Source organism: Carettochelys insculpta, chromosome 7, assembly GCF_033958435.1.
Source record: "Carettochelys insculpta isolate YL-2023 chromosome 7, ASM3395843v1, whole genome shotgun sequence".
NCBI lineage: Eukaryota > Metazoa > Chordata > Testudines > Carettochelyidae > Carettochelys > Carettochelys insculpta.
The window spans coordinates 70,081,370-70,108,511 of NC_134143.1; the positions used below are offsets into that span (position 1 = coordinate 70,081,370).

Here is a 27,142-nt window from a genome sequence, read left to right on the forward strand (position 1 = left end):
GATATTTGCGGCTGATGGAAGGGTACCCCTGTTAGCAAGTTCCCGGGGTTTACCCACCATTGCAGGGATTCGCGCACCCCAGGTGGGGGCGACACCACCCTGTGAACGGTGTGTACTGCCGGCTTGTATACGCTTGCCAGCCAATGTTGCATGCCGCGCATGTGCAACCTGGCGTTCTGTACCACAAACGTAGCCGCTGCCATGTGGCCCAGCAGCTGCAAGCACGTCAAGACCGGCACCGTAGGGCTGAAGGTGATGACCTGCACGAGGGAACCGATGGCTCGAAAGCGAGCCTCTGGAAGGTATACTCTCGCCGAGACTGAGTTTATGCGAGCCCCTATGAACTCTATGTCCTGTGAGGGGTCTATCTTTGATTTTGCCATATTGATAACCAGGCCAAGTGCGGAGAACGTGTTTGCTGTGACGCGTATCATGCGGAGAACCTCCCTTTTCGAGGTCCCTTTGAGCAGGCAGTCGTCCAGATACGGGAAAATAAACACCCCCTGTCTGTGCAGGTAGGCTGACACCACTGCCAAGGTCTTGGTGAAGACTCTGGGGGCCGAGGAAAGGCCAAACGGCAGGACCTTGTATTGGAAGTGTTCGTTGCCCACCATGAACCGGAGAAAACGTCGGTGAGCCGGATGAATGGTTATGTGGAAGTACGCGTCTTGTAGATCGAGGGCTGCGAACCAGTCTCCATCGTCCAGTGCTGTAAGGATGGAGGCAATAGTGATCATCCGAAAACGTTGCTTGCGCAGATACCTGTTGAGGCCACGAAGGTCTAAGATGGGCCTCCAGCCTCCTGTTTTTTTCTCCGTCAGGAAATACCGAGAGTAGAACCCTTTCCCTTGCAGTTGCTCCGGCACCTTTTCCACCGCCCCTATGAACTCTAGGTGGGCCACCTCCTGCCTGAGCCTGGCTACATGGGAGGCCTCCTGGGGGTGGGGCTTGGGCGGGGGTCGCGGCGGCGGGAGCGACTGGAAGGGGATGGCGTACCCCGTGGCTATGATCTCCAGCACCCATTTGTCTGTGGTGATCCTTTGCCACTGGTCGTAGAATGGTCGGAGGCGATGGTGAAAAAGTCGTTTCGGATGATCTTGTGCAATGGTGGTGATGGCGCAGCCCTGGATTTGTATGTCAAACTTGTGGCCTTTGGCCCCGCCCCGAGGACGTACGGCCCTGTTGTGAGCGTCGCCTGGGGGTTCTGTACTGCTGGTGCTGCTGATGCCGCCCTTGCTCGTAACCCCTGTGATACTGGGGGCGCTGTTGCTGGTATTGGTACCGCCTTTGCTGTGGGTAGTACCTTTTCTTTGAGTATGGAGGGGTGTAAATCCCCAGGGTCCTGAGTGTGGCTCTTGAGTCTTTACTGGAATGAAGGACCGAGTCAGTTGATTCAGCAAACAGCTTCTGCAAGTCGAAGGGAAGGTCGATTATCTTCGCCTGCAGATCTCTCGGTATGCCCGAGGTCTGGAGCCAGGACTCCCGTCGCATCACCACTGCAGTTGCTGTGGAACGTGCTGCCGTGTCCGCAACGTCCAAAGCAATCTGAACTTCCATCCTCGCAGCCGCGTAGCCCTCTTGCACTATGGCCTTGAGGACCGGCTTTTTGTCCTCTGGAAGCGAGTCCATGAGGGAAGTTAATCTGGCATAGTTGTCGAAATTATGGTTCGCCAAGTGCGCTGCATAATTTGCCATTCGCAAGGTTAAAGTGGAGGAGGAGTAGACCTTTCTGCCGAACAGCTCTAGCTTCTTGGCATCTCTGTCCATTCCCCCTGTTTTAAATTGAGATGTTTTTAATCTTTGCTGCGAGGACTCCACCACCAAGGAGTTTGGCTGGGGGTGGCTAAACAAGAACTCCATGCCCTTCGCCGGCACGAAGTATTTCTTATCCGCTCTCTTTTGGACAGGCGGAATAGTTGCCGGGGTCTGCCATATGGTAGTGGCGGACTCCAAGATCGCTTCATCAAGCGGGATTGCTACTCTGGAGGAGGCCGGGGAGCTCAAATTTTTAAGGAGCTTATGATGTTTCTCTTGCACTTGTGCTGTCTGGATGCCTTGCGTGAAAGCTACCCTCTTAAACAGCTCCTGAAACTGTTTGAGATCGTCCTTGGGATGGACGTCCCCTAAGGCCGTGGCCTCATCCGGGGAGGAAAACGAGGAACCGCTGGGGTACATTTCTTTGGACCCTTCCGGTTCTTGATGGTGATGGTGCGCCCTCTCGCTGGAGGTTTGCGAGGGAAAATCTCGTGGGTCCACGGCCAGCCCCCCCTGGGATGCTTGAGTCTCCGTCCCCGATCGCGATTGCCCTCGGGGGTACGAGGTAATATGTGGGGATCTCCCCCTGGTAGATTGCCGATGGTGTCCATGCCCCGCGTGGAAGGGACGACCATGGTAGTATAGGCACTGTTCCTGGGAAGGTGACCTTGACCATTCCCTTTGCACGTACCCTGTGTGTCTGGGAGAGGGGGATTGTCGAGACACTGGAGAGAGCGATTTTGCATAATAGTCCAGCGATTCAAATCCCAGGAAGGGCGAGGGGGGTGCCAGCCATGGGGAGGCTGATTGCAGGAAAGGAGAAGGGGGCTCCGGGTAGGCTAGGGGGGGCCCCTGCCTTCTGGTTGGAGTCTGCAACATGAGCGGAGGGCTGTGAGAGAAGAGCTCCACAGCCCTGTCTGGAGAGGGGCTGCAATGCCTCCTCTTGTGTGCAGCCTTCCCCCTCCCTTGAGGAGGTAACTCCGCCCCCTGATGGGCGGGGGATCCCGGCCCCGTCGGCACCGTGCTAGGCACGCTCGAGGGCGGTGCCACACGTGCGGAGTCCTTGTGCGCCTGCAGGCTACGTGCCAGCGCGCCCTGCACCGCCGGTTCCCCGGGGATCGGTGCCGCTGTCTGCGGTGCCGCTGGTACCGGCGCTTGCTTAGCCGCCGCCCTGCCTGCGGTGCGGGGCGGCTGGCTGATCATCGGAGGCTGAGCCGCTTCCACGTGGCTCTCCGTGCCGCCGCCGATCAGCTGTTGCTGCGGCTGGGGGCTGCTCGCTCCTCCCGTCCCGCTCACTGTTACTGCCGGCAGGGATCGGGTTGGAGAAACTTTCCTCCGTTTTTGCGCAGATGGAGTGAGGGAGGCAGCTTTCCTTCTAAGGGCCCCGGAGGGTCCCTCCTGCTGCGGCCGCTCCGGCACGTCTGGCTGGAGGGCCTTGTCAAGAAGCAGCAGTTTAATTCTCATCTCCCTGTCTCTCCGTGCTCTGGTCGTTAACTTTGCACAGAAGGCGCATTTTTGTGCCACATGGGACTCCCCCAGGCACCTTATGCATAGACTGTGCCCATCGGACACTGGCATCGCCTCTCGGCAGGACTCACATTTTTTAAAGCCTGAGGCGGACATTGTTGGTGAGTCTTTGAGTTTGCTTGTGGGTACTTAGCACTTCTTTGTGCTGTTTCCCCGTCCGATGGCCTGCCTCCGCAGGAGGGCTGATGGCCCTAGCTCCCGGCCTCCGGCGCTGGTTACTGGGACTGGCTTGAGCTGTCCCTCCGTAGCTTGTTTGTTATTTGTTTTTTTTTTTTTTTTTTTTTGCAAAATAACAACCGGTTACTTAAGGTATCCTAAGAACTGAAAAACTTTAAAGAGAAAAACAAATAAAGTCGTTGAATACGCTATGTGGCTTTAGCCTAGTCGGATTCCGTCTGCAGCCGACGGCGGTTGAGAGGAACTGGCGGGGACCGGATCGCGCACATGGCCAGGAGCGCGCCAGGGAGCGGCGCGTACCGGCGCATGCGCGGTCCGGCAGAAACTGCTTGGAAGATCCGATCTGCGGCGCCGGCCAAGCCGTCACCTATGGTGGAGCACCCACGGGGACACTCGAAGAAGAATAGGTGCATTTGGAGAGGCCTAGACCTGCCAGGACTTCACCTACCAGTGGACTGTACCAGGTGCACAAGTGTTAGAGTAAAAGGGTTATGGAACTTTTAGGTTAAATGCCAAAAATTGGGCACGCGAAGTAGAAACATCAGGAAACTCTCAAGCATTGATCTTTCTCCCTGTAGGAACACAGAAAGTGCACAGTCCTAATCAGAAATGCATGGGTCTGTCTACAGCAAGATCCTGCTGTTCTGATTTCTGTGATTTACAGTATGACCCTGCTTTATAATGTTCCTAACTCATAACTATGTGAGAATCTATGAGTCTATGTGATTAGATGTGGGGGGAGAGGGTGAGGGAATCATAAAATGTGAGTTTGGAACAAAGACAATTCTCACTTAAAAGGAGTATTATTCCAAAGAAATGATACACAGTAAGCCAGACAAGAGAGAATTCATCATCCCAAGATGATTTAGAAGCCACCAATCACATGAATTTGTAAGACATAATTATAAAGTGAGAAGATAGCAAATAACTTCTGAATTGAAACAGCTTGAAGGCAACCCTCCCAGTAAATCAATGAGCTTCTTGGAGAACTCTCCAATGTGATCTTCAGCAATTAATGTAACATGTCAACATCATGTTCCTGAGCACATCACATGAAATTAAGCAGTACATAATAACAGGCAACAGCTACAACACAAAGATTAGGCAGAGATTCTCCATGTACAGACTAGATTGAATTAGTATGTTCACAGGTCATAGAGAAGTTTACAAATCCCAGTCCTGCATGGTGCTGATTTCTTTTTGCAGAGTGCTGAGCATCCTCAACTCCCACTGCCTTCAGTGGAATTTGAGGGCATTTAGCAGCTGGAGAGATCAGCTTGACAGCTTAAATAGAGCTGAGAAAGTAAGACATAAGTGAATGCAAAAGGGTCGTCTGCATGGCTCAGAAGTAACAAGTATGAGTCCTAGGTTTGAATATTTCTCATCCCCGAGCCACGGTGGGTGGGAGAAAAGCAACGGCAGCGCACTTACTGGTTGTCTACACAGCAAAAACTCAAACCTGCAGCAGCAAGTCTTGGAGTCCAGGTCATCTGATTTGGACTTGTGAGATTGTGCTGCTGAGCTAAAGAGAGCACAGATGCTCAGACCTGGACAGCACACAGTCCTCTGAAATCCACCACAAGCCCAAGTCTGTTGACCTGGGCTGAAATTTACTGCTGCAAGGATATCATTGTATACCTGATCTGACTATTACTGGGGACACATTCACTGGACATCCCAGACAGAGCAGAACACATGAACGCGTCTCATCAAGAAAGGTAAGTGTCTTGTACAAGGAAAAGGAAGGTCTTGATGAAGGAGCAACTTTCATTTGAACCTAGGCTCCCGGATATAGTAAGCTGAAAGTAATTAACCATTGGAATAATTTACCTTGGGTCATGGTGAATTTTCTATCACTGACAAGTTTTAAATTTAGATGAGACTTTTTCTCAATATGTGCTCTATGAAATTGGATGGTGTGTGTTATACAGGAAATCAGACTAAATGATCGTAAATACTAGAACGGGAAGGGACATAGGTCATTGAGTCCAGTCCCTTGCCCTAATGGCAGGACCAGTCACCAGCCAGACCATCCCTGGCAAGCATTTGTCTAACTTGCTCATAAATATCTCCAGTGATGGAGATTCCACAACCTCCCTGGGCAATTTATTCCAGTGTTTAGCCACCCTGACAGTTAAGAAGTTTTTCCTAATGTTCAACCTAGACCTCCATTATTGCAATTTAATGCTATTGCTTCTTGTCCTATCATCAGAGGTTAAGAAGCATAATTTTTCTTCCTCCTCCTCCTTGTAACACTCTTTTAGGTACTTGAAGGTGGTTATCATACCCCCTGTCAGTCATCTTTTTTCCAAACTAAACAAACCTAATTCTTTCAATTGTTCCTCATAGGTCATGTTTTCTAAACCTTTAATTATTTTTGTTGCTGTTCCCTGGACATTCTCCAATTTCTGCACATATTTCTGAAAATGCAGTGTCCAGAATGGGACGTAATACTCCCGATGAAGCCTAATCATCACAGTGGTCTCTTCTGGCCTTGGAAGCTATGAATCTATGATCAGCTTGTTTAGATCCCCATGTGGGGCAAGGCAAAGGCAACAGAGCAAAAGAGCAGTCAGTTAAAGTCAGGGAAAACTTGCAGATGATGGACATGGCCAAATCTATTTCTAAATACATAGAAAAGAGAGAAGGAAAAAAAGACACTAGCCTAGAACAGTGCACAAATGCACATGACAGTCTGAATGCTATGATCTACCTACAACCCACAAGCTTTATTAAAATCTTTGTAAGCGCTCCACAGACCATTGATCAATCCTACATATCAGCAAAATCTAGAATATCAGGAACTGAATATGTGCTCTTTCCAGATGAGGGGTGGGGGAGAGGGAGTGAGAGAAAGATGAATGAATCATTTGTTTCCACAAATCATCTCATACCTTCTGGGTGAGTTCACTAGCTTCATTGATGTAACGGTCTCTCTCTTTTTCCAGCTGGTAGATGATCTTCCTCTGCTTCTGAGCTTCATCCTTATAGGTCTGAATTTCTTCTTCCAAGTTCCTCTTGGACTGTTCATGGAGCTTCACCAAGTTCAGCTGCTTTTGAGTGACACTGGAAGCCTTTAGCAAGTTCTGCAAAAAGAATCCCCAAACTGAGCATCCATGTCTGTAACTCGTAATGCTACACTCCACATGCTGTGTCAAACAATAGCTTCTGTTGGAGTGGGTTAGGTATGCTCTAGAGTCATTACACCTTATCATATATGCTAAAATAGAGACACTGAGTCTCCACACTTGGTCATGAGAATGTCTCCATGAGTCTGACACTTACTAAAGCAGATCCTCAAGCTTTTTATGGTGTGTCCCCCAGATCATAAAGGACCTCTCTGCGTGTGTGCGTGCATGCACACAGAATCACAGAATCATAGGGCTGGAAGGGACCTCAGGAGGTCATGTAGTCCAGCCCCCTGCTTCACGCAGGATCAACCCCCACTAAGTCATCCCACCCAGGACCGTGTCAAGCTGGGACTTAAAAATCCACCACATCTTTAGGCAATGCATTCCAATGCTACATCACCCTCCTGGTGAATTAATTTTTCCTACTATCTAACCTACACCTCTCCCTCTTCAGCTTCAGACCATTACTCCTTGTTTTGCCATCTGACACCACTGAGAACGGTTTCTCATCCTCCTCTTTAGAGCTCCCCTTCAGTAAGTTGAAGGCTGCTATAAAATCACCCCTAAGTCATCTCTTCTGTAAATTAAACAAGCCCAAATCCCTGAGCCTACCCTCATAGGTCTTGTGCTCCAGACCCTTAATCATTTTTGTTGCCCTCTGCTGAACCTGCTCCAGCAAATCCACATCCTTTTGATACTGGGGGCCCCAAAACTAGACACAATATTCCAGATGTGGCCTCACCAGTGCCGAATAGAGGGGACTAACTACTTCTCTAGATCTGCTCGAAATGCTCCTCCTATTGCACCCTAATATGCCATTAGCCTTCTTGTCTACAAGGGCGCACTGTTTACTCATATCCAGCCTTTCATTCACCATAACCCCTAGGTCCCTTTCCATCGTACTGCTGCTGAGCCAGTCGGTCTCCAGCGTATAACAATGCTTGGGACCAGCCGATAACAATGCACACACACACGAGAAGCCAGGGCCAGGGGCCAAGGCCAGGGCAGGAGCTGCAGCTGGGGCTATGGCTGAGAACAGAGCTACTGCCAGGAATGGGGCTGAAGCCAGCAGCCAGGACAAAGCCAGAGTCCACGGCTGGGAGCCGAACTATGGGCTGTAGTTGGACTATAAGATACATGGGGTGCAGGGTTGGACCTGCAGCCAACACCAGGAGCAGATCCAAAGCTAGGCTGCAGCCAGGGGCAAAAGCGTATCTGGGCCAGGAGCCAACGGCTGAGGCCAGGGCTACGGCTGGGGGCAGGGGCGGGCTTGTGAGTGGAACTGTGGCCAAGCTGCTGTCAGAGCTGAGGCCCGGTGCTGGGGCCAGAGCTAGGAGCAGTGTGGCAGCAGGAGCCGGGAGCCAGGGCCGTGCCTGGGGGCAGGGTTGGAATGGCGCTAGGGGCAGAGTGGGACTGGCTGACACTCTCTCCTCACCCCCATTTCTCTGAATGCCCCAAGGGGTTACACCTCATGGTTTTGGGGATCACTGCACTAAGGACAGAGGAACAGCCCTGTGTTGGATGATTGATTATTATCCCGCTCCCACCCATTCCCACATTGTTTCTTGCATTTTCATCCTGCTCCCACCCAAACCTTAGATCCCACAAATCCCGCGAGAGAGACAGATTTCCCCATGCAACTTAAAAAACAGAATACAGGCCTCAGTTAATGTATTACATTAACATGATTTTTAACACTAAAAAGCATAAAACCAATCTTGGTTAATCTACGTTGAAAAAAAAAACCAACCTTTCCTTCTGTTCGAACAGAACAGAACAGAACAGAACAGGTGTTTTAACACTAAAAAGCATAAAACCAATCTTGGTTAATCTACGTTGAAAAAAAAAAACAACCTTTCCTTCTGTTCGAACAGACACCACATTTCTTTCTATTTCTCTTCAGAGATGAAAGTAATTTAAGTTTCTTACAGGTACTGTTGTATTGCCCTTCCCCTGCCCCCACATTCCCCCCTGGGGGCTCTGGACAGGAAGGGTTTGATATGACAGTACCTGTAAGAAATTTAAGTGTGGGGTGGAGTACAGTGGTCTCAGGGTAAGGGGTTGGATGTGCGTGTTGGGATGCACAGGGCAGGAGGTGTGGATGTAGGGGGTACAGGAGTTAGGGCAGGGGGCTTGAAGCATGGGGCAAGAGTCAGGGTGTGGGAGTCTGAGGAGGGGCTCAGGGCAGCAGGAAGTGTGGTGGGAAGTAGGGGGACAAGGGAGCCCTTGCGGGGGGCTGAAGCCCCTCCCCCAGTTCCTACCAGTGCTGCTTGTTGCTTGCTCTTTCCCTTCTATCACTGTCAGGGAGCAAGAAGAAGGTGCACAGCATGGGTCACTTACTCCTCTGCCCCTTCCCCGCACTAGCCAGGAGGGAGAGGAAGGCAGGCAAGCTACGTACTTTCCTCTTGCTCCCTGGCAGTGACAGAAGGGGAATGGTGAGCCACAAGCAGAACAGGTAAACTGCACCCTGGTTGAGGGGTGTCCAGGACTGGGGGACTCCTGGACCGCTATGGGGCACTCCTGAACAGCAGCCTACAGGAAAGCCTCAGAGGCTCAGCTGGGAGTACACAGCCCCTCCTACAGTTGAGCACCCCAGCTAGCTGGCTCCTTGCCAGAGTTCCAAACTGCAGCGCACCAGCTTATTTTCAGCTCTTCCTCACTGAAATGTAAATATTAAAACCTTTATTTAAAAAAAAAATGAAAACCTTGCTTGGCAGGCGGAAAGTCTACGTGTGACAAACTGATGACAGATTTTGTGTTCTCCCATAAATTACTGCAGTCTGGGGTTTTTGCCCACTCAATCCCAGGTGCAACAAAGTACTTTTACCTGCCCCCACTATTACGGGAATGGGTTCTTAAGAGACCCCCCAAGATCCCAGGAGTGCTCCTTGTAAGCTGAGCACTTAGGCAGCCACCCAGCTGATTAGCATAGCACTCACAGCCAGCAGCATATATTTCTACTGGTGATGAACATTCCTATGTGCCTTGGTGTATATAAAATTTATTCTGCCCAGGAATGCAAAAACGTAGAGGGAACCCTGGATCTCAGTCCTGCTGCAGGGCTCTAGAATGCGGCAGTATTTTTGAATTGGAAGCTGGCATACTGGTGTTTGCATTTCACAGGGAACAGAGAGGGTTGCTCATGAGGCAATATAATGATGATGGCGGGGAAACATGCCACCTTCAAGATATATATGTGCAGAAAGTCACAAAAGTAATTTTTGGTCCAAACACCTTCCAGACTCTTTTTCTACTAATCATGCTGTACTAAGCAAGTTTGGCCAGGAAGTCACAGAGGAAGAACAAACACAGAACACCAACATGTCAATTCAATGGGCTTATTCTTCCTAATACCATTTTAAAACATCTTGCAAAAGTAAGAGCCAGTTTTATTCCCTCTTCAACAGGCAGCTCTGTAACAGACTCATTGAGGATGCAGAATAATGTTTGATTCTCATCCAAGTGAGGAAGCTGAAGAATCAGCTCTATAAAAGTCAATTTCAGAAATACCCATAAGCACAAGATATTATTTCCTGATTTGAGAAACTTGGATGCATGAAGAATGATCAGCATTAGAAAGAAATCTAAATAGTGGCAGGAGAGATCAGAGTTAAAAACAAACAAGACTTTCAGGCAGACAGATGGTGTGTTTTTTATTAGCACAGCCTTAATTTGACTAGATTAACGTTAAACTCGACATGTTGTAGTTACAACAAGCAGAGGAGTAATCAACTACTTAGAACATTAAATAACATGTTTGCAATAAAGGCAAATGCATGTAACACTTAGAGCCCCCTGCTGTTTTATATGCTAATATTAAGAAGTCCCTTTTGTGTTCTCAGGTCATAATGTGATTTCAAATCACAGTAAAGCGCACAGGGAGGGAAGCATAGGACAGACATCCTATATTCAAGGCAAGATATCTGCTTACCAATGTCACCAAAGGAAGCTCACCTTGTTTAATATGTCCCTTTCTCTCACCAACTCATCTATGGCTTTCTTATCCATCTCTGCCTGCTTTTTCGCAATCTCCAACTCTAAAAGAAAGGAAGAAATTATAAACTCTGGTTCAAATTGCATAGCTGGCAAAACAAAGTTCTGGGACTTTTTTAAAGGCTTTATTATATAAATGGAGATATAATTTATGAAGTATATTTGCAAATTCCAGTGTCTAAAGTTAGGGATGCAAATCTATATTAAGGCACACGAGTAGCATTAGACCAAGATTTTCAAAAGTGACTAGTGATTTTTGGTGTCTCTGGTTTTAACCCGAGACACCGTAAAACAGTGTTTGCTCGACACTGGGCACTTGTGCAGCCGAGATATTTAACAGAGTGCCCACAGCCAGCTTTTGTGTCTTCTGGTGATGCACATTCACAAATGCCTTGGCACGCATAAAAAACTTATTCCACACATGGATGGAAAAAATCTGCAATGGATAGAAATGATTACAGGGACCATTGCCATAAAGGAGCTGAATGTTCATCTTATGCTGAGCACTCTGAAAATCGGGACATTTTAAGATATCTCAAGATTGACATCCAGTGGTGAGTCTCTTGAAATTACTAATTCCATGTGATAATATGGGATTTAGATTTAAAGAGTTGTTTTAATCCTCTGAGTCAAATCCACTCTAGACATACAAAGGTAAGACATTGGCTCCTCTGGAGTTGTTCCTGCTTAAGGCAATCTAGATTTAGTCTTTCATCCAAATACAGAGAAGTCTAAATCATTATAAATAAGTAAGAGGAAATTTTTGTCAGTAATAATTCAAAACTGAAAGAGAAATCCACATATTGATATTGGGAAGGCTGAGATGCAACAAAATGCACTGGAATCATGAGAACAATCAGAGCTCCAAGGAGGCACATTATTATCTGTTGTCTTTCTTGTGCATTCAAATACTGATCTGCATTCCCTGTGTCTTCTTCCCTTTCCTCCCAGCATAAGTCCGAGTCTTTCCTTCGTTGTCCCCCGAATTTATTTGGGACCAGGTGTTTTTAGTAGGCCCCCCCTCACTGTGAGAGGGGCCTTTTAGTTGTGGGCAGGCTATGCCTGCCCACTCCCCAGTACTCCAATATGAGCATAAGCCCGAGTCTGACGAAGCAAGATCAGAATGGCTGTCCTCCCAGACAGAGACCCTTTCCTTTCCCAGTTATGGAGATACAAATATGAAAGAAAAAATGTTCATTTACACAGTCATAAAATACTTCATGTCCTATGTGTGTAATCAGTGCAGCATAAAACCTACAGACTAGACAGACCACAGGGAAACTTTTACAGAGGCAACATATCCACACGAGGTAAATACAGGTTGGACCTCTCTAATCCAGCAGCCTTGAGACCTGACTTGTGCCAAAAAAAAGAGTATTTGCTGGACCACAAGAGGTCAATATTGTATAGCACACTACCAACACTCCCACTGTTTACTGGCTCTTAGAAGACATTTTGGGGTAAATTACAGCTAAATAACAGCACAGAACACTGAGAGCCAGAACTGGTGGCTGTAAACAAATTTTCTGGGACATGGGACATTTGGCCACACCCACAACAAATAGTTATCTAACTAACTAAAATCACGCTGGATCCCGAATGTTGCCAGATTAGAGAGTGCTGGACTAGAGAGGTTCAACCCGTAGCAGAATGGGGCTTTATAGTTCAGCACTTCGCTATAATTCAGTCTACTAACACATTGTGCTGGAGTTGTCTATGTACTGGTACCATTTTAGGGCACAGCGTTCTGGGGCAGGAGAATTCCCTGCTTGTGCCTTCCTCCAAACATCCCACAGCCAGTTGCAGGATGCTTCTGCAATGTGGTGGCGCATCAGTAACACAGACTTGCAGAGACATCCTTAGTAAGGGTATTTACTGGAGTGAGAAGGAGTGCACCTGCCAAATGTTCCTTAGTGCCAGCTAAACTGGTACAACAGGACTGCAAATCAGGGCCACTATGCTTCTACTCAGCACATGCTGCACCGCATGAAAATTCCATAGACTAGGAGACATATATAAGGGGATTCAGTCATAGTGCCCATGGAGTTACTATTTATGTGGTCCCATACTGGGCAGCAAAGGGCCCTGATTTTGACTTGGAACACACTGAGTTAACATAATAAATAAGAATGGCAACTCAACACAACAGCTCTTTGATTCCTACCTCTCTCTAATCCAGAGATTTGGTTTTTCAGGGTATCCCTCTGATGCTCTGCTTCACCTTTTTGTTCCTCTGCCACACGCAGTTTTCTCTGGATAACTTCTCTTACTTTGGAGAGTTTTGAAATGTCATGACGCATCTGAGTCACCTCATCCTCTCGCATCTGTGTAGAAGCAGGAGGGAGAGAGGGTGTGAAAGACAATCTAATCAGAAGTAGCAAAAGGAAATACTTTTTTTATTTAGCCTATAGTTTACATACAGGACACAGTGGCACCAGACACCACAGGTAAATGATGGGGCTGGATTTAGGGGAAAAAATAGTGGAGAATTGCACTACTATTAAAATCATTTTAAAAAAAGACAGCAGAGGCAATGAATAAGGTAATCAAATCTCATGCTTCAGGGCATAAGAGAGATCAGTAAAGAATTCCAATTTCAGTCTACATACACAACACTGAACTGGCTCAATGGATTATATAAAAGGAGCCTTGTCTTCCATTGAAACATCAGGTACTGGTGACTGCTGGCATGATCTGATTCTACAAAGCAGGAAGCTGTCTCCTCAGCCTGTGTTTATCTACAGCTTTAAAAAACAAATTTTTGAGTCCACATCATGTTATGGAATCAGGAAATGAAACTATTGATCCAAGACCTGGCACTAAAATGTTGCCAGTAGTGGTCACTGCACTAGTGATTGCAACCAATCAATAGTGCAGAAGTAATCCCCACACTTACTAAGAAATAAATATAGAGCTGTCCTGGAGCTGCAGCAGTGCCGCTACAGAGAGACATTACTGATGGCATTGCAGTAGGCCCCTGTTAGATGGATAGCCTAGCAGGAGCTTGATTATTGATAGCTCAGTGGTTTGAGCACTAGCCTCTTAAACCCAGGGTTTTGAGCTCAATCCTTGAGAAGGCCATTTAGGACACTGGGGCAAAAAGATTAAAAAAGGGATGGTTCTTGGTCCTGCCAAGAGGGCAGGGGGACTTGACTGCTCAAGGTCACTTCCAGCTCTATGAAGTGTGTACGTATCTCCACATAGTTCACTACTCAACTGCAGGGCTGAGCTACTGAAGAGACTTTTTGAATTGAGTCAGTGAAGACATGCATTTGACCCCTTGGGGGCACTCACGAGAGGTGAGAGCCACCCCGTTCCTGGGCTGTCATCCTATGAGGTGCAATTCCTCATGAGAAGCTCAGTGAGCCCAAGTCCTACTAACAAATGCTGAATTTTAAGAAATTTGCAAACATTTATTTACACCTATCCTTCAATTTACAAACTTCCGATTTATGAATTTTCACTACAATGAATCATGTAAATTTATATCTAGTTCTCAATTTACGAACGCTATGTTCACTACAACGAAGAGCTAACCTTCATCCGAGCATCCATGGCACAGCCAGCGCTCTGTTGGCAGCTCCATTTTCCATTTGTGAATTTTCACCTTTTTACTGAATGAATTACATTCATAAATCGAGGAATAGGCATACATCATTTGGTGCTAGGGATGCTCAGTTCTGTGACAGAGGTGCTTGTATGCTGCAGGATCTGGCTCCATCTATAGCTCCCAGCATAACAGAGTCATGGTCTACAACTTGGGCACCCACATGCTACCCCACTGCAAATAAATAACTGGACAGGAACTTAATGAATTTTCAGAAGTCTGTGCACATAGTCCTATGAAATGTTTAGCTTCAACCTCCACTGAAGTGAGGATTAGGCCTTTATGTAGCTAATACCTGCCTTTATTTAGCTGCCCATGGACAGACTTGAACGTGGGACCCCTGGAAGTTAGTGCAGGAGCTGCTACAGTTTGAGCTGAAAGCCATCTGACTCTTAGCTAAGCCTGGAGAGGAGACTCATTTTTTATCTCTGCAAGTGGTTTAGGTGCCACTACAGAGGATAGGGTACCCCACCTCTACGTGTGTGGAGGTTACGCATGCACCCACCTTGAACTCTGTTCTCAGATCACTTTTGAACAAGTTGCTTGGTATGTTTTATATTACACAAAGATGATACTGGGAATAACAATTATGCTAGCTAACCTGAAGGCCAGAGTAAACTACTTTTTCAATAGTAAAAGTGTCCTTCCAGCATGCACTGCAATACAACAGAAAAACAAACCCATGCAGTGAAATCTCACTGCGATTTCAGAACAGGATCTTGATGTTATACTAGCTCTGGACGGACCTTCATACACATCTATTTCAGTTTGTTTTCATTGTTTTAAACAGTGCCCACTGCAAGAGCTTCCTATCTGCAACTGACTTACTTTATTCAGCTGAATCAGTTGTAGTTTACTAACATTTGATACCTTATTGGTTTTCTGTTCTGTCTTCTGATATAGCCAGTGTTGTAATTGCAGCAATGCTCTTGACTGGAGGAGGTCAGATACAGCAGACATATAGTAATAACATCTACAGTGCATTTCATTTCCAAAAGCTCTTGAAATGCTTTAAAAACCATGGGCTTGTCTACACGACCTCCCTGTTTCAAAGGGAGAATGGTAAGTAGGGTGTCAGGAGATTATTAATGAAGTGCTGTGCTACATATGCAGCATTTCATTAAGCTAATTCTCCCCCACGGCAACTTTGAAGTGTTAAACTTCGAAGTGCCGGCTTGTGTGTAGCTGCAGCTAACCCGCCGGTACTTGGAAGTGCCTAGGCAATTTCAAAGTCCCTTTACTCCTCAAAATTTTGAGCCCTTCTGAGCATTTTATTGCACGTATCTCCCAGGACGTCTCTCACGTACCCCTACGGGCACACATACCACGCATTGAGAAACACTGGTTTAGATCATTAACCCTTCAATACACGCTGATTTGTATTTAACTTCATCCACTGATACCAAAAAAGAAATTTAAGTAAGCAGGATGTCATTACCTACATTGAAAGTTGGCTGGGATGATTACTATACATTATTCATTTCCACCAGCATTCACAAGGGCTAATCACTATAAAAACATGAAAGAAGGCACAGCTTATCTTTTTAAAAAAAAAGATTTTGCCTTTGTGAAAAATGTTGTGAGAACGTTACTGAGCACAGGCTCTCGGGACCACTCTTTTATGTCTCCTCTGACACAGTATGATCTAATACTAGGCAGGGGTGCTGGTATAGTATTGAATCAAAGAGATTCACCAACAAGTTCCCTGCCTCAAGTAGTACAACAGCCTGGGGCTAAGGCTGATGCCATGCAAATGGGAGCTGGTACTTACTTTCAGCTCCATTGTCTTCTGTTGGTTCTCCTGTGTTATCTGTTCGAAGGCCATGCTGTGCTGCTCATTCTCTTGCTGGAGTTTAGAGTTTCTTCCCTGAAATTGCTCGAGTTCTTTGGCAGCTCTTTCATTCAGAATCTGTTAGATTACGAAACAATCCAGTTAATTCTTTTTAATCTAGTTCTAATGTATCTACAGAGACAGAGCCACAGCACCTAGAGTCTCCCAGGGGCATAAGAGCTGCTGAAGATTATTGTCTTTATAGAAATTATTCTTTACCCCTGATGAAATTATTAATGTGCTCAGAAATATGATAAATGTTCAGTGGCTGGGAAAAATGACAACTTTTAATGAATAACATAGTTAGCATCATTTTTTCTGGGAGCTTTGCAAGTCTCCCTCGCAGGTGGTGGATAAATATTTTAATGCCTCTTTGCCATTTGGCAGGCATCACATACCCAGCAACTTGCTCCAATCACTGCAAATGAGTAGGAGATTCAAATAATTTCACTCAGCTGGGGGGGGGGGTGGATCTCTATCTTAGCAAGCAAATCCTGCATTTATATTCCTAAAATACTTGCTTGAGTGCACCATTTGCTGACATCAGGGCACAGCCATTTTTCCCCTCTAATCTGTCTTCAGTCCACAGTCCAGAATAGCAGTTTCATGGTTTATAAGGAGAACATATATTTCAATATTGGAGCTGCCAGACTTTTCTTCTGCATGATGGGATCCCCCTGGCAGAAATTACTTTGTAAGTGAGGAAAGATCTATGATGGTACTTTTGTTTCAAACACCCATGTGTGGCAGACCAATATGTACCACACTTTAAAAAAAAAAAAGTGTGTGTGGGAGGGGAAATTCCCCACCCCGTCGTGTGCTGGGAGAAGAGAGAAATACAGGAAGTGAGCAGAGTGACTTCTGCAGCATAGAAGAGCCAGCTAGCATTCCCTGTAAGCTGAGCGCTTGGGTGGCCATTCAGGAGAGAGTCAAATGCTACCCAGCTGATTAGCAGAGCACCCACAGCCAACAGTCTGTGTTTCTCTCAGTGATGCACATCCACACATGCCTCAGTGCACACAGCAAAATTTATTACACACATGGGCTGCCACTAGTGGAATGCAAATGAGAGAGATCGAACATACAAATGAAGCACAGATTTACATATCTTGCACCTCGTTTGCATATTCTTATGCGATCACACTTTTGGAAGATGCTTTTCTGAAAGCAAAAACAGCCATGGAGATGGAGGTTCCTTCAAAAACAAACCTATTTTCAAAAGAACCCGTCTTCATGTTTTGTTTCAGGAAGAAGGGCTCTTTCAAAAACAGGGTTTGTTTTTGAAGGAACCCCATCTACATGGCTGTTTTTGCTTCCAGAAAAGCTTCTTCCAGAAATGCGATCATGTGAGAATATGTAAATGAGGCATGAGATATGTAAATCTGCACTTTACTTACATTTTTGATCGTGATTACATTTGCATTCTGCTTTCAACAGCACAATGCAGTGTAGCCACAGCCATGAATAGAAAACATAGAGGGAACAATGGCCAGGACTCAGCTGTAATGACCATAAAGGGGATTCTTTATTGAATCTGCTGAATGCAGACAGACCTGAATTTCTCTGATGTAGCATCTCCATAAAACCTCAGCTAAGAAGCCATGGCCAGAGTATAGAAGGGAGAGGAAAGTATTAGAGAAGGATATGACACAGCAGGTTGAGGTTGCAATAAGGGCCCCTTGGGTGTATCCCAGCTAATAAACCATGGACTGGGTTTGGTGGATCCAGGAATTGTTCTCAAGGACTGCATCAGGCAGAGTCCTGTACTGAGAAATCATCCCATTTTCCCATCAACTCTTCACGTGAACTGTGTTTTATTTAGACTTTATACTGAAGTAATGAAAACATCTCAGGCTTCTACCAACACTGACTCAGTCCTAAAGAGATGAGAGAGCCATAAATTTGCAAGACACACACAGCTCCTGGGAAAGTTTCCCTTGACGAAACACTGCTTTACAATTATTAGATCTTTTATGCTATTTACTGAAATTGTTTCTCTGGGCACTTTTCCGAGTCAAGGGAAATGGAGGAAAGATATAAACTACTTTCACTGCTTTCGGACTTTGCCAGAAAATGGCTTGAAAAGAGTACTTAGTTTAAAAAAAAATAGAAAAACTTCAGACAATACTTCATACTTCTCTAGAGACTTTATAATGTTTATACAAAAATATTCACTTAGCTAAACTTCTTAGCATGCTTGAAAGGTAAGTGTGTGTAATTTTTTTCAGTTTGCAGATGGAGAAATCTAACTGGATAGATTTCCCAATACAGCACATCAAGTGTTTTGCAGAACTGCGAATACAACCTCAGAGTTCAGACTGATGGTATGCTGCTCTGGCCACTACATTACTCCAGCTGCAAGGGTATTTGGTCCCAATCAGTGTGATCTTTGCAAGAAGAGACCTAAAAATCCTCATCAAGCAGGTGGAAAATGAAAGCCTTTTAAGTATGAAATAAACAACCTGCCCATAAAAAAAATAATACTGGACTGTTGTGAATTACTATTTTAATCTGTATTTAAACATCAAGACTGGTATTTTCAACACAGGCTAAAGGAGTTAGGTACTCTAATCCTCGTGACTTTCATCGGCATTTGGGCACCTAAATCCTTTGGGTTTCTTTGTAAACCCCAGGCTAACACACTAACATAACTGAAGTAGAACATATCTGCATTCTGGGCAGAGTATAAGAAGTCTGTTTATCACACATCATGATTCTGCGGTCAGATCTTGCCATGTCTTTAGGCACTACTACTTGTTGATTTCAACGGGACATCTGTTTATAGTCTTAGAAGCTATATCTACACTAGCCCCAAACTTCGAAATGGCCATGCAAATGGCCATTTCGAAGTTTACTAATGAAGCGCTGAAATGCATATTCAGTGCTTCATCAGCATCCGGGAGGCCACGGCACTTCGAAATCCCCCATCAGCTCATGGGAATAAGGGGACTTCAAAGTAGGCGGGGTCCTTTCGAAAAGGAGCCCTGTTGGGACGAGCAGCACGGCAGCGAGGCGCGTCAATTTCGAAGTGCCGCGGCCGCCCGCATGCTAATGAAGCGCTGAATATGCATTTCAGCGCTTCATTAGTAAACTTCAAAATGGCCATTTGCGTGGCCATTTCGAAGTTTGGGGCTAGTGTAGACATCGCCAGAGTGTGACAGAATTCGCCCATTGTGAGAGAGACCACCTTGATGATCTAATGGGCTTTCTCTAGCCGTCCTCCTATTATGAAAACGCTACAAGAGCAATCTCATTTCCTCTGTGTCTGATATCTGACTTTGATATTAGTCCCAGTTTGTGTGGGAGATAACAGAACAAATGACTGTACCTTCTGTTCCTTAAGCTGCTGCTCCAGTTTTATGAGTTCCTCTTTGTTCTTCAATACATGCTGCTGCAGCGCCTTTATTTCACTCTGCTTATTGTCCATTTCCACTTGCATGTGCTTCAGCTCCTTCTCCAGTTTGTCCTTCTTTCGAGACTCCCGTGATGCTTCGTTCTGACGCATCTGGATCTCCTGCTGGAACTGCCGACATACAGTGAGAGAGGAAAGAAAGTGAGGGCCTTGTCTGTCTTTTATTCAGACAAATCAAGTGCAGGGTTTTTTAATCAGGCTTTGTGTACACTTAAAAACAGCAGTGCTTTAATACAGCAACATGGCCATGGTAGGAACGCAGGAGAGCTCTCCCAGCACTCTCAGTAAACCACCGTTGAAGGGGGTAGCTAAGTACTAAAAGCTGCACCTGGTTTACAAGGGCACTACACAGTGCTCTAACTTGCTGCACTGGGGCTCGGGGTGTTTTTCACACCCCTGAACCAGAAAGTTGCAGCACACTTAAGTATCAGTATAGACTTAGCCCAAGGGTACATTTATACTTAATGGAAGATCAACCTAGTGTGGGTCGATATTCCGGGGTTCGATTTAGCACACCTACTGGAGACGTGCTAAATCAAACCGTCTGAGCTTGACAGTCAACCCTGCTACTCCTCATTCTTGTGAGGAGTAAGTGAGGCTGAGGGGAGAGGTTCTCCCATTTATTGCCCTCTGTCCAGGTGGCCCAGTAAATCGATCTTCAATAAGTTGATTCCAGCTACGCAGTTTTCGTAGCTAGAACTTCATATCTAAGATCGACTTTCAGGTCTAGTGTAGACCTTCCGTAACTGTGCTTAGCTTTGAGACAGGCATGGCTTTTGTGTAACATTGCCCTCCAGTGGATGGAAGATGGAAGATCTGCCAAGTGTATGCAGTGGGTCTGATTCGATGAAGAATAAAACATACCTGTGAGTCTAAGGGCTAGGGAAGGTCTTCCCCCAGTAAATGTCTGAAAGCTAAATGTGGTGTGGAAGGATTTCCATGGCATTGAAAGTGTGATGGCTGTCTCTTGCGCTCATCCCCTTCCCACCTCTGCAGTAGGGTCACATCCTTGGCAGAGCTGCACAGATATGCAGTGATCCCCTGCTTTTTATCATCTACTCTCCACTCTGGAAGCAAGAAGCCAGGACTTGGTATGGAATCCAGATGTCCTACATGGCAGAACAGAGCATGATCCCTGGCCTGCTCTACTCTTTGTTCCAGACAAGAAATCCTGATGCTAGCAAGAATTTCCTGCTGTAAATTTCAGGTCTCTCATTCTCAACTCCTCATCTTTCTGCTGTATCTGTCCCCTGCAAATAGCACTCATATTATTTTCTTTCACCTCTCCTTCCCCTACTGAATGCCTCCTTTCTGAGTATGCACCCACCATCCCTTATCCCCTTGTTCTCTCCTCATTTACATGTCTTCTTATTTATTCTCAGCCTTCTACACCTCCACCAGGCTTCTGTAGAAGGAACAACACATTCAAGGTATGATGACCCTCAAAAACTGCAGGCTTCTCTTGACTTGTCAACAGAGCATGCATCCCGAGTGCAGATATCTTGGAAGAGATCTGCTGTTCAGGAGTGTTCTGTTGACATCCCTGTACACCTCGGTCCATGAGGAAGAAGAGAGGTCTCGACAGAGGGGGGGTTTCCAACATTTGGCCCCAGTGGATGGGCCAAATGTTGGAAAAGCCTCTCCCAACAGAATGGTTGCCAAAAGATACTCAAATTCCTTGCAGTCTAGAGACAGCCAATGATAGAAAACCTCCTGCAGACAAGAAGGATTCAAAGGCAGGAGGGGACATACTCAAAGTAACAGGAAACTGACTCAGGTGTCTTCTTCAAATACAGGAGATTTGGATGGAGTCAAAAGTTGACAAACTCCTTTGCAACAAGTACAGCACAGAACTAACACAAAGGATGAAAGCCCTGTTGATGAACTGAGCCTGCTGAAAAGGCTAGGATGTGAAATGGCAGGTAGCAGAATGGTAATCAATAGAGTTCAGTTGCAGAGGTGGGGAATAGTTTAGGACAAAGACAACTATTGCAACCTGGTGAGCTGCACTGACCTGAGCAATGCTTTGTTCCGCCTCATTTTTTGCCCTCTCTGTTTCTTGCTGTTGCTCTGTAGTTTGGATTAGACTTTCACGTAACTTCACAACCTCTGACAAGAGCTGGTCTCGCTCCTTTGTTACTTCTTCCTTAAACTTCAGCAAATCCCGAATACTGGAAGAAAGGAAATAATATTCAAACAACATCGCTGTCCCCTTTTAGCTCTCTCTGATACCAGAACAAGCTGTTTTGTGACAATTGGGAGGTTAAAAATCACCTATTTCATTTTTAAATCTGTTTGAATTAGCCTTGCAGCTGCCAATCAAATACATGAGCTATCTACTACAGGTTGAAGCTCTCTAGTCCAGCACTCTCTCATCGGGCCACATCCGTAATTCGGCATTATTTTACTTAGCCAGATGACCATTTATCATGGGTGCTACCAAGTTTCTCGTGCTCCCATAAAGTTTGCTTGCAGCCTCAAGTCCTGGCTGTCAGCGTTTGGTGCAGTTATTTGCTGTAAATTACCCCTAAATGTCTTCTAAGAGCCCAGTTAGAGGTGGATGTGTTGATAATGTTCCAGCTAGATAATACAGACTTCTCGTGGTCTAGCATATACTCTCATCTGGCACCGGTCAGGTCCTGAAGTTAGCGGATGAAAGAAATTCAACCTGTATATTCATTGAATAGTCATGATCAAGGCGGACAGACCCGAAATTTAACTTACCACTCCATAAATAATGCTGTCTTTATTTTCATTGCCCTTTTGGACCTAAAACCTCTCACCCATCCTCAAAACAAGGGTAGTAAAAACAGACAAAATTCCAGCTGTTCCACTCTGTGCCCCCTGGAAAGTCATTTAGCCACCTCATTTTTGCACTATTTTCAAGGGTCCCTGCACTGCTGCATCCACTGTCTTTGCAACCCATCTTGCTGGGGCGGTTGTACTGATGAAGTCTTGCTGATGCTCTCTGATTGGAGGAGCTAGCAGTGAGGTTATCCCTGGTTTCGCTGTGTAATATGGCAGTGCCTAGAGGCCACCCCCGCCGCCCCACAACCCCCTGAGCCTCACTGTGCTTAATGCTGCATAAATGCAAAGTAAGAGACTTGCCTTGAAAAGTGTACAGCATAAATATACAAGGCAGGCAAAGAATGGCAGAACACAGTGAACGACAAAAACATCTTGCCCAAGGTTAGCCAGCAGGCATGTGGCAGAGCTGGGAACAGAAGTCAGCTCTCCCAGCTTCCAGTCTCTAGTCCAGGGGTGACCAAACTGTGTCTCTTTCACAGTTAAAGTGCTAATCATGGAGCACCCCCTGGGTCCCATTCTTCACCTACCAGAGACAAAGAGCTTGAGGTATCTGTCCTGTGTGGTGGTGGCTCAGCTCCTTAATCCTGGAAAGGGCAGAGCTCAGGTGAAAGGTACAGGGCTCCCCCTGGCAGCCCTCAGAGCCACCCAGAGCATGCCATGTGATGCTCCAGTGGCTATGTAAAGGGTCTAGTGCTCCTGTGGTAGCAATGCTGCCAGCCAGGAACCCTGGGCTACAGGGCAAGTGCCCGCTTAGCCCCTTCCCTCTCCCCACACACCCCATCAGCAGATTTGGAAGTGAAAGCTCAGGGCTAAAGCTACAAACCTTGGTGAGTGTCTGCCATAGGATAGAAGCCCCAAATCCCAGCAGCTGTGCCCAAGGCATGTCCCTGGTCTAGATTGTCTAAAGATTGCCACGTATGGCTTAGAAGGTCAGTAAATTTGGTCAACCCCCTGGAACATACTGCCATTATGAGCACAAACACTTGCTAGATCAGGGTCTCAAAATCAGACAGGCTGATAGATCCTAGGAAAGCTGATAACTAACATTTTCATTATGTTAATTTCTCTGTTCCTGATCCAACACACACTGCACTCAATAGGCCTGATTTCCTGTTGTCCTGCACATTGCACTGTCATTTGCATCAGTGAAAAGTGAGTGCAAAGTAGAAATTAAACACTGTTGTTTTGATTTACACCCCCTTGCATGGGTGTAAATGACTACACAAAATTCATGACAAAGGAGAAGTAGCCCCATTGAGTTCAGTGGGCATCTCCCTTTTCTTCATGGAGATAACTTACTTATGCTCTTGACCCAATGATAATCCAGATCCTTGTTCCACTAATTTAGTCAAATTCATAATTTCTTCTTTCAGTGAGAGAATTGTTTCCTTTGCTTTCTGCTCTTTTTCATAGGCCGCATCCACCATTTTCCAGGCCTTTTCAATCTCCTGGGAACATCACAGGAAAACAGTTTAACAAATTAAATTGGGTTCAGAACAAACAACAAACTGAAAATTTCCTTGTGGAAAACTGATGATGGAAAATTATATTTTGTCTTGGTTTATTAATAACACAGTTTGGGTGTTTTTCATATTTAGATATTTATCAGTTTTCTCCCTCCAGGTTCTATTCATTGTGGCCCGTGCACATTATACTGGGTCAGTCGAACCCTATCTATTTATACTCAGTTGAGAATCTGGTCCATTTTCTCTAATAGACACATTGGTCTCTAAATTTTCAAATCTTATTGTAGGAGTTTGGTTGCGTGACTCCCACTGAAGCCAGTAGGAGTTTTACAGCCACCCACTCAAATCTCTGAGAATTCATATCTTAATGGATATTAAAAATCACATTTCTGTCTTAACATGTTTCATCTCCTGTAGTGACAAGTAGCACCTACAATCACTATAACTGAGAACAGAGGAGAGGGAAAAAAGACTTTTTTCAAGTTGACTTTGTGCATTTGTTGACAGGAATGTCAAGGTTCAGGACAATTCTGCCTGTATTCTCCCTCTGTGGTCCCTCAAGGCCTTTCAGTACTCATCATGGAGACTACTTCCACAAAGTCACTTCTGGTGTTTCTCATGTAGAGAGTTGGTGATGCCCTGCTTCAGCAAAGCACTTGAGCATGTGCTTAATTTAAGACTATATGTAGACCTACTGATATCACAGGTCTTATTTTAAGCAGTACTTTGAGCTGCCATAGAACTGCTCTATACTTCCATTTAGGCAGATGCTCGCACTTTTGCTGAATCTGAGCCTCATGTTTGTTGCTGTGGGTTGGTTTGCTTTTGGGGCAGGAGGTGGGAGAGTGGAGAGTGTCTTTCATCCTGTACCTGGACAGAAGAAAAATGTTTGTAACAGGAAAATGTGGTTGTGACACCACAAAATTTACCAGATGACTAAGGTAAATGAAGCAGCTTTTAACCTTTTTAAAAAAAAAATTTAGATTCCAAGATGAGTGTCCCTTGAATATCTTAACAAAGTGGTGTATCAAACAGATGGAAGTAAGAAAGACAACAGTCAAGGCTGGTAATTGTCTTTAACTCCCATTACTGTGGGAGAAGAAAAGAAACTCAGGCCAAAAGTACTAATTAAGAATCACATGCCAGACTTACTAGGACATTAGAGACTTGTTTCAGATGTAGACCTCAAACTTTTCAATGCAACTCCGCACAGGCACTGGGGTCTGCGTGAGTTGATCCCAGCCTCAAGCTCCCATCCAACTCTCCTAAAGTCAGAGGGAATCTCTTTATTAACTCCAATTGAACTTGCAACTTTACTCAGGTGTTTACTCTCAGAAAAATTAATGGGGTTACTCAGGTGAGTAATGATGGCTCACCTAAAAGTAAAGGTTGCAATTGCTCCCAGTAGCTACGTCTACACTGGGACGCTACATCGAAATAGCTCATTTTGATGTAGCGAAATCGAAATAAGTTATGTCGATGAATAGCGTCTACACATCCTCCAGGGCTGGTGCCATCGACGTTGGGCAGCACTACATCGAAGTAGGCATGGCGTCTATACACCAAAGTGGCCCAAATCGAAATAAGGGTGCCAGGAACAGCTGCAGACAGGGTCACAGGGCGGACTAGCACTTCCGGGGCAACAGCCAGCCGCTCCCTTAAAGGGCCCCTCCCAGACACACTCAGCCTGCACAGCACGCGGTCTGCAGAGCCACAAGCACGCACACCCCGTGTAAGCAGCATGGACCCCCAGCAGCAGCAGTAGCAGCAGCCAGAGGCCCCCACACCCGCCCCTGCAGGACCAGTGGCTGCCCTGCTCAGTGCTATGCAGGAGGCAGCTGACCATCTTTTATTTGTGGAAGAGGAGCTGCCCCCAGGGGATGAGGAAGCAGCCCCAGATCTTGCTGCCCTCCCAGCCCCACCCCCCCCGCCGCACACGCCGCAGGCTGTGGAGATACCCCACCAGCACGGACTGGTGGGAGCAGCTGGTGCTCAGCGAGTGGGACGACCGCTGGCTCCGGAACTTCCGGATGAGCCGACAGACATTCCTGGAGCTCTGCCAGTGGCTCACCCCTGCCTTACAGCACCAGGACACCCCCATGCGATGCGCTCTGACAGTAGAGAAATGGGTCGGCATCGCTGTCTGGAAGCTGGCCACTCCAGACAGCTACCGATCCATAGGGCAGCAGTTCGGCGTGGGCAAGGCCACCGTTGGAGCTGTCCTCATGGAGGTAAGAAGACCCAGGGGGAGGGGGGAGCCCTATGGGGAGGGCCAGACACACCCTGCTCACCCCTCACCGGTGCTCTCTCATGTCCTTCCCCTGCAGGTCGTCCGCGCAATCAATGCCCTGCTCCTCCACAGGCTCATGCAGCTTGGGGACCCGGATGCTGCCATCTCGGGGTTTGCCAGCCTGGGCTTCCCAAATTGCTTTGGGGCTCTGGATGGGACCCGAATCCCCATCCGTGCCCCGGAGCACAGCGGAGGACACTTCCTCAATAGGAAGGGATACCATTCCGTGGTTCTGCAGGCCTTGGTGGACAGCCAGGGCCGCCTCTTGCACATTTATGTCGGCTGGCCTGGCAGCACCCACGATGCCCGGGTGTTCAGAAATTCGGGCCTGTGCCTCCGGATGGAGGCGGGGACCTACATCCCCCAGCGGGAGATCCCTATGGGGGACACCACCTTGCCCCTCTGCGTTGTCGCAGACGTGGCGTACCCCCTCCGGCCCTGGCTCATGCACCCCTACATGGGCCACGTCACAGCCAGCAAGGAGTGGTTCAACACGCACTTGAACCATGCGCGCCAGGTGGTCGAGTGCACTTTCGGCTGCCTCAAAGGGCACTGGAGGTGTCTCCTCACCTGCTTGGATGCAGGCCTCACCAACATCCCCCAGGTTGTGGGCGCGTGCAGCACACTCCACAACCTGGTGGAGAGCAAGGGAGAGGCCTTCTTCCAGGGCTGGATTGTGGAGGCTGGCATGGCCAACGTCCAGCTACCCGCTGCCCCCAGTCGCCAGGTCGACCCTGAGGGGATCCGGGTCCAGGAGGCCCTGTGGGCACATTTTGACCAGGCTGCGGGGTGAACGCCGGCAGGGCCAGCTGCTGGTGAGCCACCCACTGCACCCTCCCATCCTCCACAACACTCCCTGCCCCCACGCCCACACCACAGAGCACCCGAGAGCACACACCCCCACACTTTTCTTTGAAATAAATGGAAATGTTTGAAACAAAACAGTGCAACGTTATTATTAACAGAAGGAAGGGGGGAACTATGTACATGGGGGGGCAGAACAAAAACTATTTACAAACATGGGGGGAATATGTACAAAGGGGGGGGCAACGTCCTCTGCCCCGCACCCTATTGTCCAGCGCCTGGTGTTGGGGGGCGTGACCCACATCTCGGCCGGAGCCTTGGTCGAGGCTGGGTGGGGGCTG

At 46.9% G+C, this 27,142-nt stretch overlaps 1 protein-coding gene across 1 annotated transcript in view; it reads right to left on the reverse strand.

The window, feature by feature from the left end:
- Positions 1-27,142, reverse strand: part of CFAP58 (cilia and flagella associated protein 58) — a 119,790-nt gene that overhangs the window by 77,405 nt on the left and 15,243 nt on the right. Inside the window, exons 3-9 of the mRNA XM_074999683.1 lie at positions 23,541-23,689; positions 21,448-21,604; positions 19,350-19,544; positions 15,962-16,099; positions 12,748-12,907; positions 10,545-10,627; positions 6,354-6,545 (exon numbers count right to left, since the gene is read on the reverse strand). Of these exons, the coding sequence (XP_074855784.1) occupies positions 6,354-6,545; positions 10,545-10,627; positions 12,748-12,907; positions 15,962-16,099; positions 19,350-19,544; positions 21,448-21,604; positions 23,541-23,689 (1,074 nt within the window). The remainder of the gene's footprint in view (positions 1-6,353; positions 6,546-10,544; positions 10,628-12,747; positions 12,908-15,961; positions 16,100-19,349; positions 19,545-21,447; positions 21,605-23,540; positions 23,690-27,142) is intronic.